At 36.0% G+C, this 13,921-nt stretch overlaps 1 protein-coding gene across 1 annotated transcript; it reads left to right on the top strand.

Moving 5' to 3' along the window:
* The first annotated feature begins 4,851 nt into the window (after window positions 1-4,851).
* On the top strand, window positions 4,852-8,607 carry LOC128242528 (uncharacterized). Its single transcript, XM_052959701.1, has 2 exons — window positions 4,852-4,941; window positions 5,379-8,607. The coding sequence occupies exon 2, from the start codon at window positions 5,379-5,381 to the stop codon at window positions 7,542-7,544; it is 2,166 nt and encodes a 721-aa protein (XP_052815661.1). The 5' UTR covers window positions 4,852-4,941; the 3' UTR covers window positions 7,545-8,607.
* The last annotated feature ends 5,314 nt before the right edge of the window (window positions 8,608-13,921 follow it).

Raw genomic sequence — 13,921 nt, 5'->3', positions numbered from 1 at the left:
AGGTATCTAAAGAGCTCGTTTTCGATACTAATTTCATTAATTTTGACTTATTTATAAATGACCGATAGGAATTTCCAGTTTAAAATAAACAATTATGTCTCCCCCTCTCTGGGGGAGACATGTTGTTTTTGCCCTGTCCGTCAGTCCGGTAGTCCGTCAGTCCGTCAGTCCGTCCGTACGTCACACTTCGTTTCCGATCGATAACTGGAAAACCGCATGACCTAGGATCACCAAACTTGGTAGGGAGGTTGGTCGTGAGGTGTAGAGGATCCCTATTGTTTTTGGGGTCACTAGGTCAAAGGTCAAGGTCGCGGCGACCCCCAATATAAAAAACATTTCTGCTCAAAATCTTGAGAACGGTTTGACCTAGGTTCACCAAACTTGGTAGGGAGGTTGGTCATGAGGTGTAGAAGATCCCTATTGTTTTTGGGGTCACTAGGTCAAAGGTCAAGGTCGCGGCGACCCCCAATGTAAAAAACATTTCCGCTCAATATCTTGAGAATGGTTTGACCTAGGTTCACCAAACTTGGTAGGGAGGTTGATCATGAGGTTTAGAAAACTCCTATATTTTGGGGGGTCACAAGGTCAAAGGTCAACGTCGCTGTGACCTCTAATGTAAAAAAATATTTCCGTGCAATATCAGGAGAATGCTTTGATCTAGGTTCACCAAACTTTGAAGTGAGGTTGGTCATGATGTCTAGATGATCCCAATTGTTTTGGGGGTAACAAGGTCAATAGTCAAGGTCGTGGTGACCTTCCATTCATGGGGAGACATATTGTTTTTGCCCTGTCCGTCAGTCAGTCCATCAGTCTGTCAGTCAGTCAGTCAGTACGTCACACTTCGTTTCCGCCCAATAACTATAGAACTCTTAGACCCAGGAACTTCATACTTGGTATGCTAGTTGGTCATGACTAGTAGATGACCCCTATTGAATTTGGGGTCACTAGGTCAAAGATCAGGGTCAACGTGACCTTGAGGTGAAGAAACGGTTTCCACTCAATAACTAAAGATCCTTTGGGTCCAGGAACTTCATACTTGGTATGCTAGTTGTTCATGACTATTAGATGACTCCTATTGATTTTGAGATCAAAAGGTCAAAGGTCAAGGTTACCTTCAGGTAAAAAATGTTATGTTGGCAGTGACCTTAAGCTTAAAAATGGTTTCTGCTCAATAACTAAAGAAAGCTTGTACCCAGGAACTTCATAGTTGTTCATGACTAGTAGATGACTCCTATTGATTTTGAGATCAGTAGGTCAATGGTCAAGGTCACCGTGACCTTGAGGTGAAGAAACTGTTTCCGCTCAATAACTAGAGAACGCTTGCAACCAGGAATTTCATACTTGGTATGCTAGTTGGTCATGACTAGAAGATGACCCATATTGATTTTGAGATCACTAGGTCAAAGGTCAAGGTTGCCATGACCTTGAAGTGAAGAAAAAGTTTCCGCTCAATAACTAAAGATCCTTTGGTTTCAGGAACTTCATACTTGGTAAGCTAGTTGTTCATGACTAGAAGATGACCCCTATTGATTTTCAGATCAAAAGGTCAAAGGTCAAGGTTACCGTCAGGTAAAAAATGATACGTTGGCGGTGACCTTAAGCTTAAAAATGGTTTCTGCTCAATAACTTAAGAACGCTTGTACCCAGGAACTTCATTCTTGGTACGCTAGTCGGTCATGACTAGTAGATGACCCCTATTGATTTTGAGATCAGTAGGTCAAAGGTCAAGGTTGCCATGACCTTGAGTTGAAGAAATGGTTACCGCTCAGTAACTAAAGAACACTTGCACCCAAGAACTTAATACTTGGTATGCAAGTTGGTTATGTAGATGATCCCTATTGATGTTGTGATCAGTAGGTAAAAGGTCATGGTCACGATGACTGTGAGCTGAAAAATGGTTTCCGATCAATAATTGAATAACGCTTGCGCCCAGGAACTTCATACAATGCAAACTTCGTTTACATTTTCCATGATTAATCAACAACACTTTCTTCTCTTCACTATTTAATATAATCGAATAAACCAAACTTCACTGTTGGTTTGTCTCCAGTCCAAAGTTACAAATTTCATGTCCATCATTTATTTTTTCTCAGCTACGACCACACAATAGGGGAGACAAGCGCTTTTTCAAAAAAGCAATCTCTAGTTTAAATTTTAAAAGGGCTGTACTCCTTATGATAAAATTGCGAAAAAAAGGAGAAAATTGTCGAAATCTGTCATACACTTGGTATTAATGTGTACAATGCATTGGAACTTACTAACTGAAGTTCCACACAGTTTACAATTTATTTAAGTTTAGCAGTTATTTCGTGTTTTTTTTCATTACAAAAGATTACCGGGTATGTCTACCTAGTAGAATTCATTCCTTATGCGTGATTGGCTAGTCGGTGTTATCACGTGATATCACCGAGTTACGTATATAGCTTAATTATGTCTCTAGAGTAAACCGTCGTAGCCCAGAGGATACGACGCTGGACTGCAACTTTGGCGACACGGGTTCGAACCAGGTCTCCGACAAATTTTTTTTACATTTTGGTACATTTTTTACAATTATGAAATCAAAGCGTATCACATTCTATTAAATAATTCTCATGAGATTCGTTACAAAAAAGCAGTGTATTACATATAGCCTAACAAAAGCTTTACTCTCTATGAACATTTTAGAGTTGTCACAAACTTTACACGCAGTGTTCTTGTTCAGTCCACATGTGTCTGAATCATTGTGTGTCACTAAAATGTTGAATCAGTTTGAGTACATAAAATAAGATAAACAACACATCTGGAGATATTTAGTGCCTTTGATATACAAGGCATTATCGTATTATGTATGAATAATAGTGATTTAAAACAGTGTGTGTTATAGAGATACATATGTGTACATGATAATTACTTTAATAAATATTTGATTTCCCTACACACGCACCTTTTTAACATAAAATAAAACAAAATCTGAATCCCAACTACTATGTGGTTGTTAGTTATATATAGATATCCCGGAAAAACCAACTGGCGATTTTTGAGTGATCTACGTACGAATGAACGAAGAATAGTGATTAAAAAAGTGTTTGACACGAAGATATATATGTTCATGTATAACTTTGGCGTGTGATTCCTTCACCTGTGTGCCTTTCACCATACAACAAGACAGAACTGAATCCCAATTAAGTACCTACTGGAATTGGCCGAGTAGCTAAATATCAACATAAATATCTTACTACTATCCAAAATGATTTTAATCAACATTTAAGTGACAAACAATGATATAAATGCCTTATGCCATTTGGTAGCTTATAGTGAGCAAAGAAACCCACAGGAAACAAAAGGCAAACAATATTATTCTAATAAGTTATACAATATTACTGGAAGCATATAATAGATGAAGCAGAAAAGAAAGAAAAAAAACTGAATATATGCACAGCCGCAACTAATAGACGTTACTACAAAACCCGCCAAAACGAACCATTGACAACATAAATAAAGACATCTTTAACTTTATCTGATAAGATAAACCTGACAGAATAAAAGAAACACACACAACACTACACAATAGACAGTCTCACGGGATTAATCGTAAACTCAATTAAATAGTCATGGGTTTAAAGAATACCACAAAGCTCAACCACTAGTCAATTTAAATACTCTTATACTTATTTTCTAGACAAATACATTCCCGTATAAGAGAACGGTGATGATATTCGTATAACTTATTCAGATTTATATTATCTAACCTCTGATGAATGAGAATGGACAAACACGGCCGCGACCTAATTGTTGAATGCAATTTAAACGATGCTTTAATAGCCAAACTATGCTGCGAAAACAAATTCGTAATCGATATGATTTATTTCTTGACAGCATCACCCAGAAACATCAACAAATAGATAGATAGATAGATAATAATTGAGTATCGAAAACTCCAATTCCTAGGCCAACTGTGCTTGTTACCATGCCATTATCTGGCGAAACAAATATTCGTACATAGACTTCTACTTTTCATGAATGGTGATAAACAGAAGACTGGATTTCTACCGGACATATATAAGTTACTCCAAAAATACAGTCTCGTTGAGTATCTAAACGTATATATTAGTTCTGGTGATTTCCCAAATAAGGTATCCTGGAAAAGGATCCTTCAGAGAAATGTTATGATGCGCGTGAAAGCAATAATGTATGATAACATGACGAAATCTTCTAGTGACGAGGCCCTGCAAAACATCATTACGCAGTACAAATGTTCGCCGCTATGGTTTGTGGTTAGAAGTAACCCTCGTCTCCAGAAAACATGTACGACGCTTATGAACTTAACGGGTATGTTTGTGTCAAGGTCATTCCGGACTGAGTGTAAAGCGTGTAATCTGATGGTCGAAGGTCATACTGAACATTTAATATGCTTTTGCCACAAAAAAGAAGAAGAGCGTAGGGCCTTGTGGGATAGCATAATTCACTGCTGTGGCGTGGATGCTTTTAAGTGTCTAATTCTTAAACCTCATAAGGGCCAGTGCGCAAAGGTGTTTCAATTTGCAACAACAAATTCTCATAATTGTTTGATGTTTCAGCCAATTGCAAAGGCGTTGATTAACTTACTTGTAGCTAGGAAAGCTTGAGCTATGCTTACATGTTTTAGGCTTATGTGATCCATGACGTTTTTGTGTAACTTGTTACCATGCTACATGTATGCACGTTATGACTTTTGTAAATTAACGTTTGTTATGTACATAATAATTGTATATCTATGTTTTATATTATACTTGTAAATATGTTATGCTCTCCGTTACTGGAGGAATAAAACGTATCTATATCTATCTATCATGGAGCTATTAAAAGAATAGTAAATAAGATGGCATGTACTTATTTTTAAAACAGGAAGTTAGATCAGTGTTATATTTACATCAAAATGGCTGAGAGAAAAATATCCTCAAGACATTTCATTTGTTAGCGCAGGTAACACATTTATTTTGTTAAATCTATTTCAGGTGCATGCCATTCAACTGACATTACCATTAGGCTAATAATTTATACATAAGAATGATAACATTTTTGAATGTGCTCTGAAGATAATATACATTCGTGAAATGAAAAGTAAGCATACACATACTGAAGAAGTAAATATTTATTAAAAGAAGTACATATTCATAATGTTATGATCTAATATTTAAGTCGCACAATATAGGTCGATGCCAAATTACTTTTTTTAATATTAATGAATAATCATGTTTCACTCATTTGTCTTTAATGATAAAAAAGCGTATGATTATGGAACAGTAAAAAATGTTTTTGTTTTATTAATAGCTATGTGGCCACAAATTCCCAGGTAAAAAATCCCGCCAAAATATCGATAATTTTTTTTTATGATGATGTATACAAATCTTGGTTTTAAGATGCAGAAACAAGTGGAACAAGTACTGTCTCTACGTTTGTCCCGTGTTCTGGAGGACATCGGGGTGAACAGATACATGCTCACCAAAAGGAGGAGGACGTGGCTGATTAAGGAGACAGGGATGACAATCAGTGAAACATTACAAGGCCGAAACAAGAAATACTATCATTATGGCAGCCAGAGTGAGGGTACAACGACACCTGGCATGCAGTCAGACATTGATACATTGTCCTGCATTGCTGATATTCCTGTCATATTGGACTGGGACGAATGGCAGCAAGGAAACTCTCACCTTCTTGCTATATATACAGATCAGCTCCCACCCCAGCATTGTTGGCTTCAGAGGCTGAGACATGACCTTCCACTACCAGAGACGCAGGTCAAGCTACCCGGTGATGTAAAAGACAACGAGGGCAGAGTGATGCATACAAACACTCTGATGGAATGTTATGACGACATTAGCCATCGAGGTGAATTAGTGCAGCATGGTTCATCCATAAGCTTGAATACAAATGCTTATGTTATCGCCTATCATTGTGTCAGTCTACCAACGGAGTGTCAGTTCCTCTTCCACAGACCGCGGCCTGGCCACTGGCCCAAACCTGACACACTGGCCAGGGCCAGACAAGCTGGAGTGTTCCTGGTGCCACAGGGATATTCGGAGTCTCCTTCAAGGTCAATCAGGTGTCGCTCTTCTGCACTCCATGTCACCCCACATGACCCCTGTTATCCACAATCGAAATGGGAATGGAGGTTTTCTACATCAATGATGGAAAGATTACTGATGTTTGACATGAACACTGTGCAGTGCAAGGCATATGTATTCATGAAAATATTGAGAAAAACTTTCTTAAAGCCAGTGGTTGGAGACCGTCTCAGTACGTTTCACATGAAGACCGCAATGCTGTTCACAATAGAGACATATCCACCAGATGTATGGAGGGAGGAAAACCTTGTACAGTGTGTGATTTACTGTATGACAACACTTCGCAGGTGGCTGAAGGTCAAATACTGCCCACACTATACAATAGCTAGGGTGAATCTTTTTGCCGGGAAACTATTCGAATATGAATTCCCAACTTTGTCTGCAATGCTTTCTCCCTTAATGGAATCCAACATGCCTTACATTTCCAAGATAGATATTGATTTTCTGGGAGTCAAGGTGATCCATATCAGCAGAGGCCTTGTAGATGAATATAACGAAAGAATGAAAAACAATCAAGTTATCACATCTTATCTGGATGAAGAATGCAGCAAATCATTAATAGCAACATATCAACAAGCCTTATGTCTGTTCTCTTTTTACTCCGCGGAGGAGCTCAGTTCACACATTACAGAGCAGTTACAAATATTACAACATATATTGGAACACGGGACATACTTGGAACAAGAAGTAGCTACCATGGCAAAACCTCTTTGGTTAGGTACACTCGCCTCCTTCTTGGCCTCACGATTTATTCATCTGCGACAACCAATCAAATGGGACATTCTCAATTTGTACCAGTCCTCTTTGGACTCTGACTTGCTATCAAGCAGACTAAAATTTGCCTCCATGCTGTACTGCAATAGTCAGTATGATGCGGCAGCAAACTACCTGATTTACTGTGAGGGATTACTGGAGCCGGAAGTGTGGCAATTATGCAGTTGTGCTGGAAGAGTTTCTACCGAACCCAGCAGTAGGTTCCTTGACAAAGCTGAACATTCCTCTAATAAAGACATAATGCAGAAGTTCACTGCCATATGTGTACATTTCATGCCTCAAGAAATGTGCTGTGTACCAGAATCTCTGGTGTATGAAATGTTTAGAACTGTACAAGATGAAGACAGAGAACAGAGACGCCAATCAAATCACTATAAGTGGATGGACCTAGCCGTGATTGACTGTATCCCTTTCCTCTACTATCTGCAGTACCTCACATACAGACAACTGAAAATGCATTCTAGGAAACATGCAGCCCAAGAAAAGCTTCGCCACTATATACATACGGACAGTCAAGGCCATGGTCACATAGACACAGCCTTAAACATGCTGGGTAACTGCTATGAACTTGAAAACAGACTGGATGTTGCCTGGATATGCTACTCAACATCTCTAGAATTCTACACCAGAAACAATGCTGCCAATTGGCATGTGGCCAGAATACTGCACCAGCGGTTGCATAGATGAACGTTGATAATTTCCAGTAATATTTATGGATTTATTCCGTAAAACAAATAGACAAGCCATAATCGAGATTTAACGCCTGTGAAACCGAGCGGCTAATATCTGATACATTTTTTAAATAAAGGTCACGCTTGTCCAACAAGAGTGTAGCAATGAAATAAACAACGACCTCATAAAGTGATTCATGCAAAATGAACTTCATTTTTACTCCATAGAAAAGATAGAGCAATGGCAGTAAATAAGTAGACGGTGATGGATAAACGTCACAACAATTCATATGAGCATGTTCTGTTCTGTACTCATTGATCTGCCATCTGTCATATGAACCAAAACAGAGCAGTGGTAAAATCTCATGCTGATCAGCTTGTATGGATAAAAATCTTTGGAGGTAACGATAATCAATCAAATACGTTACTTGTTGCTAATGCATATATACGAGTATGGGTGATACCCTGACCCATGTGCTCTTGTGATGTGGACGTTCCTTTGCATCACCATGACATGTCAGTCAATAAACCATGAGACATAAGAACAACTGTCTGAGCCCAAGTTCCAACGAGATAAAGAACTCTCTTGAATCAGTATTTGATACTATTTTAGAGTTACTAAGATATGAAATTGTACTAAATATTGTTCAGATGTATCAAAGTCAAATATTTCACTGTTTTATTAACACCACAGTGAGTATTCAAATGCATGAACTGTATTCCAATAAAAATATTTTTGTCTGAGTTTCTTGTAATAGACCCATACACATGTAATACTTGAATATCAACCTTTATTGAACATTAAAAAAACTCGTATATATATATGTAATGTAATTGACAATGGATAAGTGCTATGGCTTATTGAACCTAGACACTGAAATTGCTTTATTCTTGTACAAAATCGCATTCAATGGCATTGCAAATCAGTATGATGAGTGCCAAATATATACAAAAATGTAATGTTTATTGTTATTTAAATGTCAACCTGTCAACGACGCCTAGCTATATTGGCACCGCCTCCAAATATTATAATTGAGTTCACTTCTCTGCTGATAGCATCATAGCAATCATGTAATTTTAGAAGTATTAAAATATATAGTCCTATAGCGTGTTGAATCTTCATTCCTTAAAACCCTAAGATGTTACAAAATAGACATACGACTTTGATAAGAACACAATAAAAAAGAAATAATAAATAAATAAATTCATAAAAACAGAGAATTAATTATCATTTCTGTCATTAAAGAATTTTCCTTTGTTTAAAGGTATCTCAATCTGCAACTCTATTGTATCTGAAGACCTCAACCCTGATCTCCTTTGGATGTGTTTGGACAATAGTTCCGTGAGGTTGGCGGGTGCATTATTTACAGAACACTACAACATGAACATATCAATTCCAAGTTAATTCTGGCCTGGATAGGTAACCAATGTAGTTCATAACAAGGTTGTTTACGTTTTTTGCTACGGTTTCAGACTAGTTTTGCACGCATACTCTGAATGCATTGCATTTGTGTAAATCACATACTGCTATGCCAAACAGTATTGAATTGCAGTAATCTAAGTATAAGTGAGAAATGTCTAATTAAAGAACAAAGATATTTGTACCATCTACAGTAATAAATTTACGAATACCCTTAAGATACCATCAGAGATAGTTAAGCATTTCGGTCTTGCATTTGTTTTTACAAGCTCTTTTACGTTTAAAATGTTGTCCAAGTAAGCACCTTAGTACTTTATAACTCTGACTGAACAAACTTTGTCACCAGCTATGCCTATTTTGTCAATACAACATCTGTTTAACTGTGCTCTACTGCGAAACATAATATATTCAGGTTTTTAAGTGTTCATTTTTAATTTGTTTTCAATCATCCAACTGATTTGGGAACAGAAGTTGGCCGAAAACTTTTGTTTGTATTGTGATCACCTGCAGAACCAAATACCGATATGGATAATGGGATAACATCGAATAATGTTCCAGCATATTATATGAAATAAAGCCAAGGACCAATACACCTCCTTGTGGCACACTGCATTCCAATGTACCCGGAGATGAAAGTGTTGCAGTGTTGACACACAAACAAGCTAGCCATAACGAACATGATAACATTGAATGCATGATATTTTTTTCCCATATTTCTAAGCTTGTTGGTATTTTGTCTTTGATTTCAGTATGGTAAAAAAGGCCTATATACTGCTGTCGTGGGGAAACCCCGATGCAGTTCATGGTGAGCCTGGAGCTAGTCGTTTTGCCAACCTCATTGCTGATGCAATAGCCAAGGAAGAGGTTCTGAAGGAAATCTCCACCCTGCTGCCATCCCCGGAAAACGACCAGTCAACCAGGCCTCGGAAACACCAGCGTCTTGACGGTACTGAAAACCTCATTTACGTCATGTATGAACAGTTGTACTAGTACATCATCTGCTGAATTAGACATTAGATGCCTGGTAATTTGACACTTTTCTAAAGCAGGTTCAGACAGTGAACCAGAAACACCTTCCAGTCAATCAAGATGTTTTACTTCACAGATGCACCCTACAGATTGTAATCTTTACACTATTATATCGGGCCAATTACTATCAAACACAAACTACAACCATTGCAAAGACAAGCACGTCTACTCTTACCCAAACTCAGAAGTCTTCGCCCATTCTAATAACGACAATTCTCACTTGGATCCGTGCCTTTCAACTTCATGCAGACAATTACACATATAAATACCCTCATGAGGCCACTCAATGGCACTGATCCAAAATCTTGCTCAGTGTAAAACATCTTGGCAAACAGGTGTGGAATTCAGCCAGCTTCATGCAATCCTCTTTACCACGCAATATAATATTGTCAAATTACAGTTTTGTTTTTCTATCCAAAATATTATTGTCTTTTTTATGGCATTAACTGGCCAATTTTAAGCAATGTACCCTCCGCGCCTCTTTGTTTGGACTGACTGAGGACTTTTTGCCGTCCAACTTTATGTCATATTGTTTTGTTTCTTTTTACGTAATAATACATGCTTTTTAATAAATCGTTTAATAAAAGGTATTGAGTATAAATGCCAGGTCGCAATATCACGAAAATACTAAAGTCAAATTTCAGTCTCAAGCTCAACTCATTTTTCCTCATTACAGTTTGACATTATTAAAAATTACTAATGTTTAACTATTTTTAAAAGCACATTCTCACATGCATTATGCTGATTAACATTATTGTTCAGTATTCTACAAAAAAAAATCTACAGCACAGAATGTACTTGAGTAAAACTCAAAAACAATAAATTGGACTCAAGTAGCTCTCATTTTTATAAATATTGACCAAATTGTTTAATCAACAAAATGATTGAGAGAATGCGATTTTAAAAAGGGAAAACATTTACAATTTTGAATCATAATTCTGATATTATGTCATCAATTTTTCAATATTTAAGTTTATCTACGTACAATGTAGAACTTCAAGTTTAACAGACACTACCAAGAAAAATGTAAAAGACTTAACTGTTAAAGTTTACCTCATTTCTTATTGTGTTACAAAATGCATTAATCGTTTAAATAAAGGGACCGCATGAATATATTGGTTGTTATTTTATCTTAAGATACATGTATAATAATATTTTTTATGAGCATTACAGTAATTTACCTGGTTTTCCCTGAATTGTTTAAAGGGTTTAACTGCATTTGGCCCTTTCACTTCTAGAAATACTCAAACGTGATGAAATTTTATAGCGGCAAAAGGTGCTATCTGCACTTGGCACCTTCTACTTCTTGCAGAAATGAATTTGAACAGTGCCAACTACACTTAGCACCTTTTACCCCTACACATTTAAATCTAATGGCATTTGTCTCTTTACAAAAATGCAAATATGATGTGTTTTACTGTATACTTTGTCTTCTAACGTTCACAACATGATAAGCAATAGTCATTCTAGTTAGACTAGGCAAAATAAGACCAAAGACGGAAAACGAAAGGATTTCAATATTTTCTTTTTTTCCGTTTTTCTCCAAATGTTGAAATTGGAAGTTGGCACCTTTTACCTTTGAACCCTCGATATGATGCTGTAATTTGATAAAAAGAGTTGAGACTGAGATTGCGATTTGACTTGAGGATTTTTGTGATATTGGGGCCAGATCTTTTCAATCTGTATTGTAACATACTAGTGGTAAATAAAACTTCAGAGGCTAGGATGCGCAAATATATAAGAATAGCACTCGCTGACATTTCAGCTTTTAATTCAAGTTGCCGTTGAATACCTAATTAGCCATAGTCAAATCAGCAACAAGGCTTCTGATTCAATGAAAGATCAAATATTTTTTCTTTTAATTTGCCTTTGTACTACCTTTGAACATGCCTGATTTAAAAAGTGTTTTTCATTTTACTAAGTTTGCGAGGTTCCGAATGTCTATTAGGCGCTTAATGTTAGTTGTATGAGTTCACTTTACGTCAGCATGACTCTTGAAGTCACCACCGCCTCTGTATAAATGTATTTCCACGTGCTTATAGATATATCGGGCTACATTTTCTTTATTTGTTGTTTATACATACTACTTATTGTTGGGGAAATAAAATTAACATTGTTACGTATTTAACAAACCCTTGTGTTACCTTCAGGGCAGATTGCTTTCCCCAGTTGCAAACAAGCATTTGCTTTATCAACCTTCCTACCTTTAAATGAAGCGTTCTTAACTTCCTTGTACATAACTGAAACAAAAATAGACTATGATCTTTGAAATGATGTTAGATGATAAAGATGTATATAGACATATTGTAGTAGTCCATTTTAGCTCTATTTTGAGCTGATGCTCAAAAAGACCTCCAATTTCACGGAACTACTTTTAAGTTATCACCCGAAACCCGAATCACCAAATATTGAGCCAATATATATATATATAAACAATGAGTTTATTTGCCTAAAATTTACTTTCTTATATGAAAAATATTTTTTTTTTAACACGTTTAAAATTAAGTTCTTGTTTCAAGCTTTCTTACTATATATTGTGTAGGGGGTGGTGAAGATCTAAAAATGGGAGATTTTGTTTATTTTCTTAATGTTTTTCTAATGAAATAGAGGAGGATGTTTTAGTGGTCGGTATACTACATATAACAAGTTAGAATTGTCTGATTTGGCCAATAATCACACTTTACTGAGATCTTATTGGCTTTTAAAAACTTTCTGTTCTTTTTGGTGATACATATTCATTTTAAAATATAATTACGATTTGTGAAGAAATGAAGGTGCTAGGGTGTAAGCAAAGCTTAAGGTATAAAGTGCAATAACTTTAGTTTTATGCTTAGAATAGGTTCACAATCGAACTTGGCCGAGTTTTTTTATTGACAAACATGTTTTTTTTAAAGATGCATTCTTACACTCAAGTAAGATGTACCACAATTAACACGATTGTTTTAATTTACCGAAAAGGATGCATAAATATCGAAAACAATGGTTCTCATAAAGGATACCATGTCCAATTTGAAAGAAAGGTGCAGAAAAAACGGTATTTCTAACTAATGAGACGATAGTTGATCAAAGATTTATTTTTACAACCCACCATTCATTTCATATTCGTGCGTATCCAGCTATTAAATAAACGGTTACAACATTGTTATCAGTAATTAATATTTACAATAAATGCGTAATTTAATTTTGTAAGAAGTTAAAGGTTCATCACTCAAAAAAATATGTTTATTAAACATTTCTATGTATTGATTATTAATAAGAGTATCTCTTTAAATTAACTGTATCAAGCGATTTGGGGGCCTCCGTACCAAAATATTACAAATAAAATAATTATTTATTGGTACATCAAATAAAGTCAAGTCAAAGTTTTATGAGCATAAACATAACAAGAGCTGTCACAGAAACAGCGCGCTCGACTATTCCGCCGCTTTTCAGTGTATATATCTCACTCTTAGTTCATTATACAATGTGCATTCAAGAAGAAAGTGGTATTCATCTTCTAGTAAAGAAAAAAACATTGCATATACAATCATTTAGGGGCGTCGATTGCGGTATTTTCCATTGACCCGTTTTAATGAATAATCCATTTGAAGGTTTTCGACACTGCCATTCTAAATTTATTACTACTTAATTTGTTGAGATATGGTTAAAATCTAAATTCTAACACATTTTTGTTGTAAAATATATTCCTTTTGCACATGTCTTATCTACTTTGCCAATTTTTAATAAAATTGTCTTTTAACCTTTGTTTCACAAAACATTTCCAATTTTTTGAGGCAGCATATAGACCAGACTTCAGAGCAGGTCTTTTGTGAGTGAACATTAATTTGGTTTGTTAGGATACTATTCCATAACTGTTTTCAGCATGTTGTCAACATTTTTTTTTATAATTCTTACTTTTATAAGTATGCAACAGTCCAACCATTATTTAATAATACTCATGTATC

Source organism: Mya arenaria, chromosome 8, assembly GCF_026914265.1.
Source record: "Mya arenaria isolate MELC-2E11 chromosome 8, ASM2691426v1".
Classification (NCBI taxonomy): domain Eukaryota; kingdom Metazoa; phylum Mollusca; class Bivalvia; order Myida; family Myidae; genus Mya; species Mya arenaria.
Note: the sequence above shows the minus strand (reverse complement) of the source record. Positions and strands in the feature narration are given on the sequence as shown.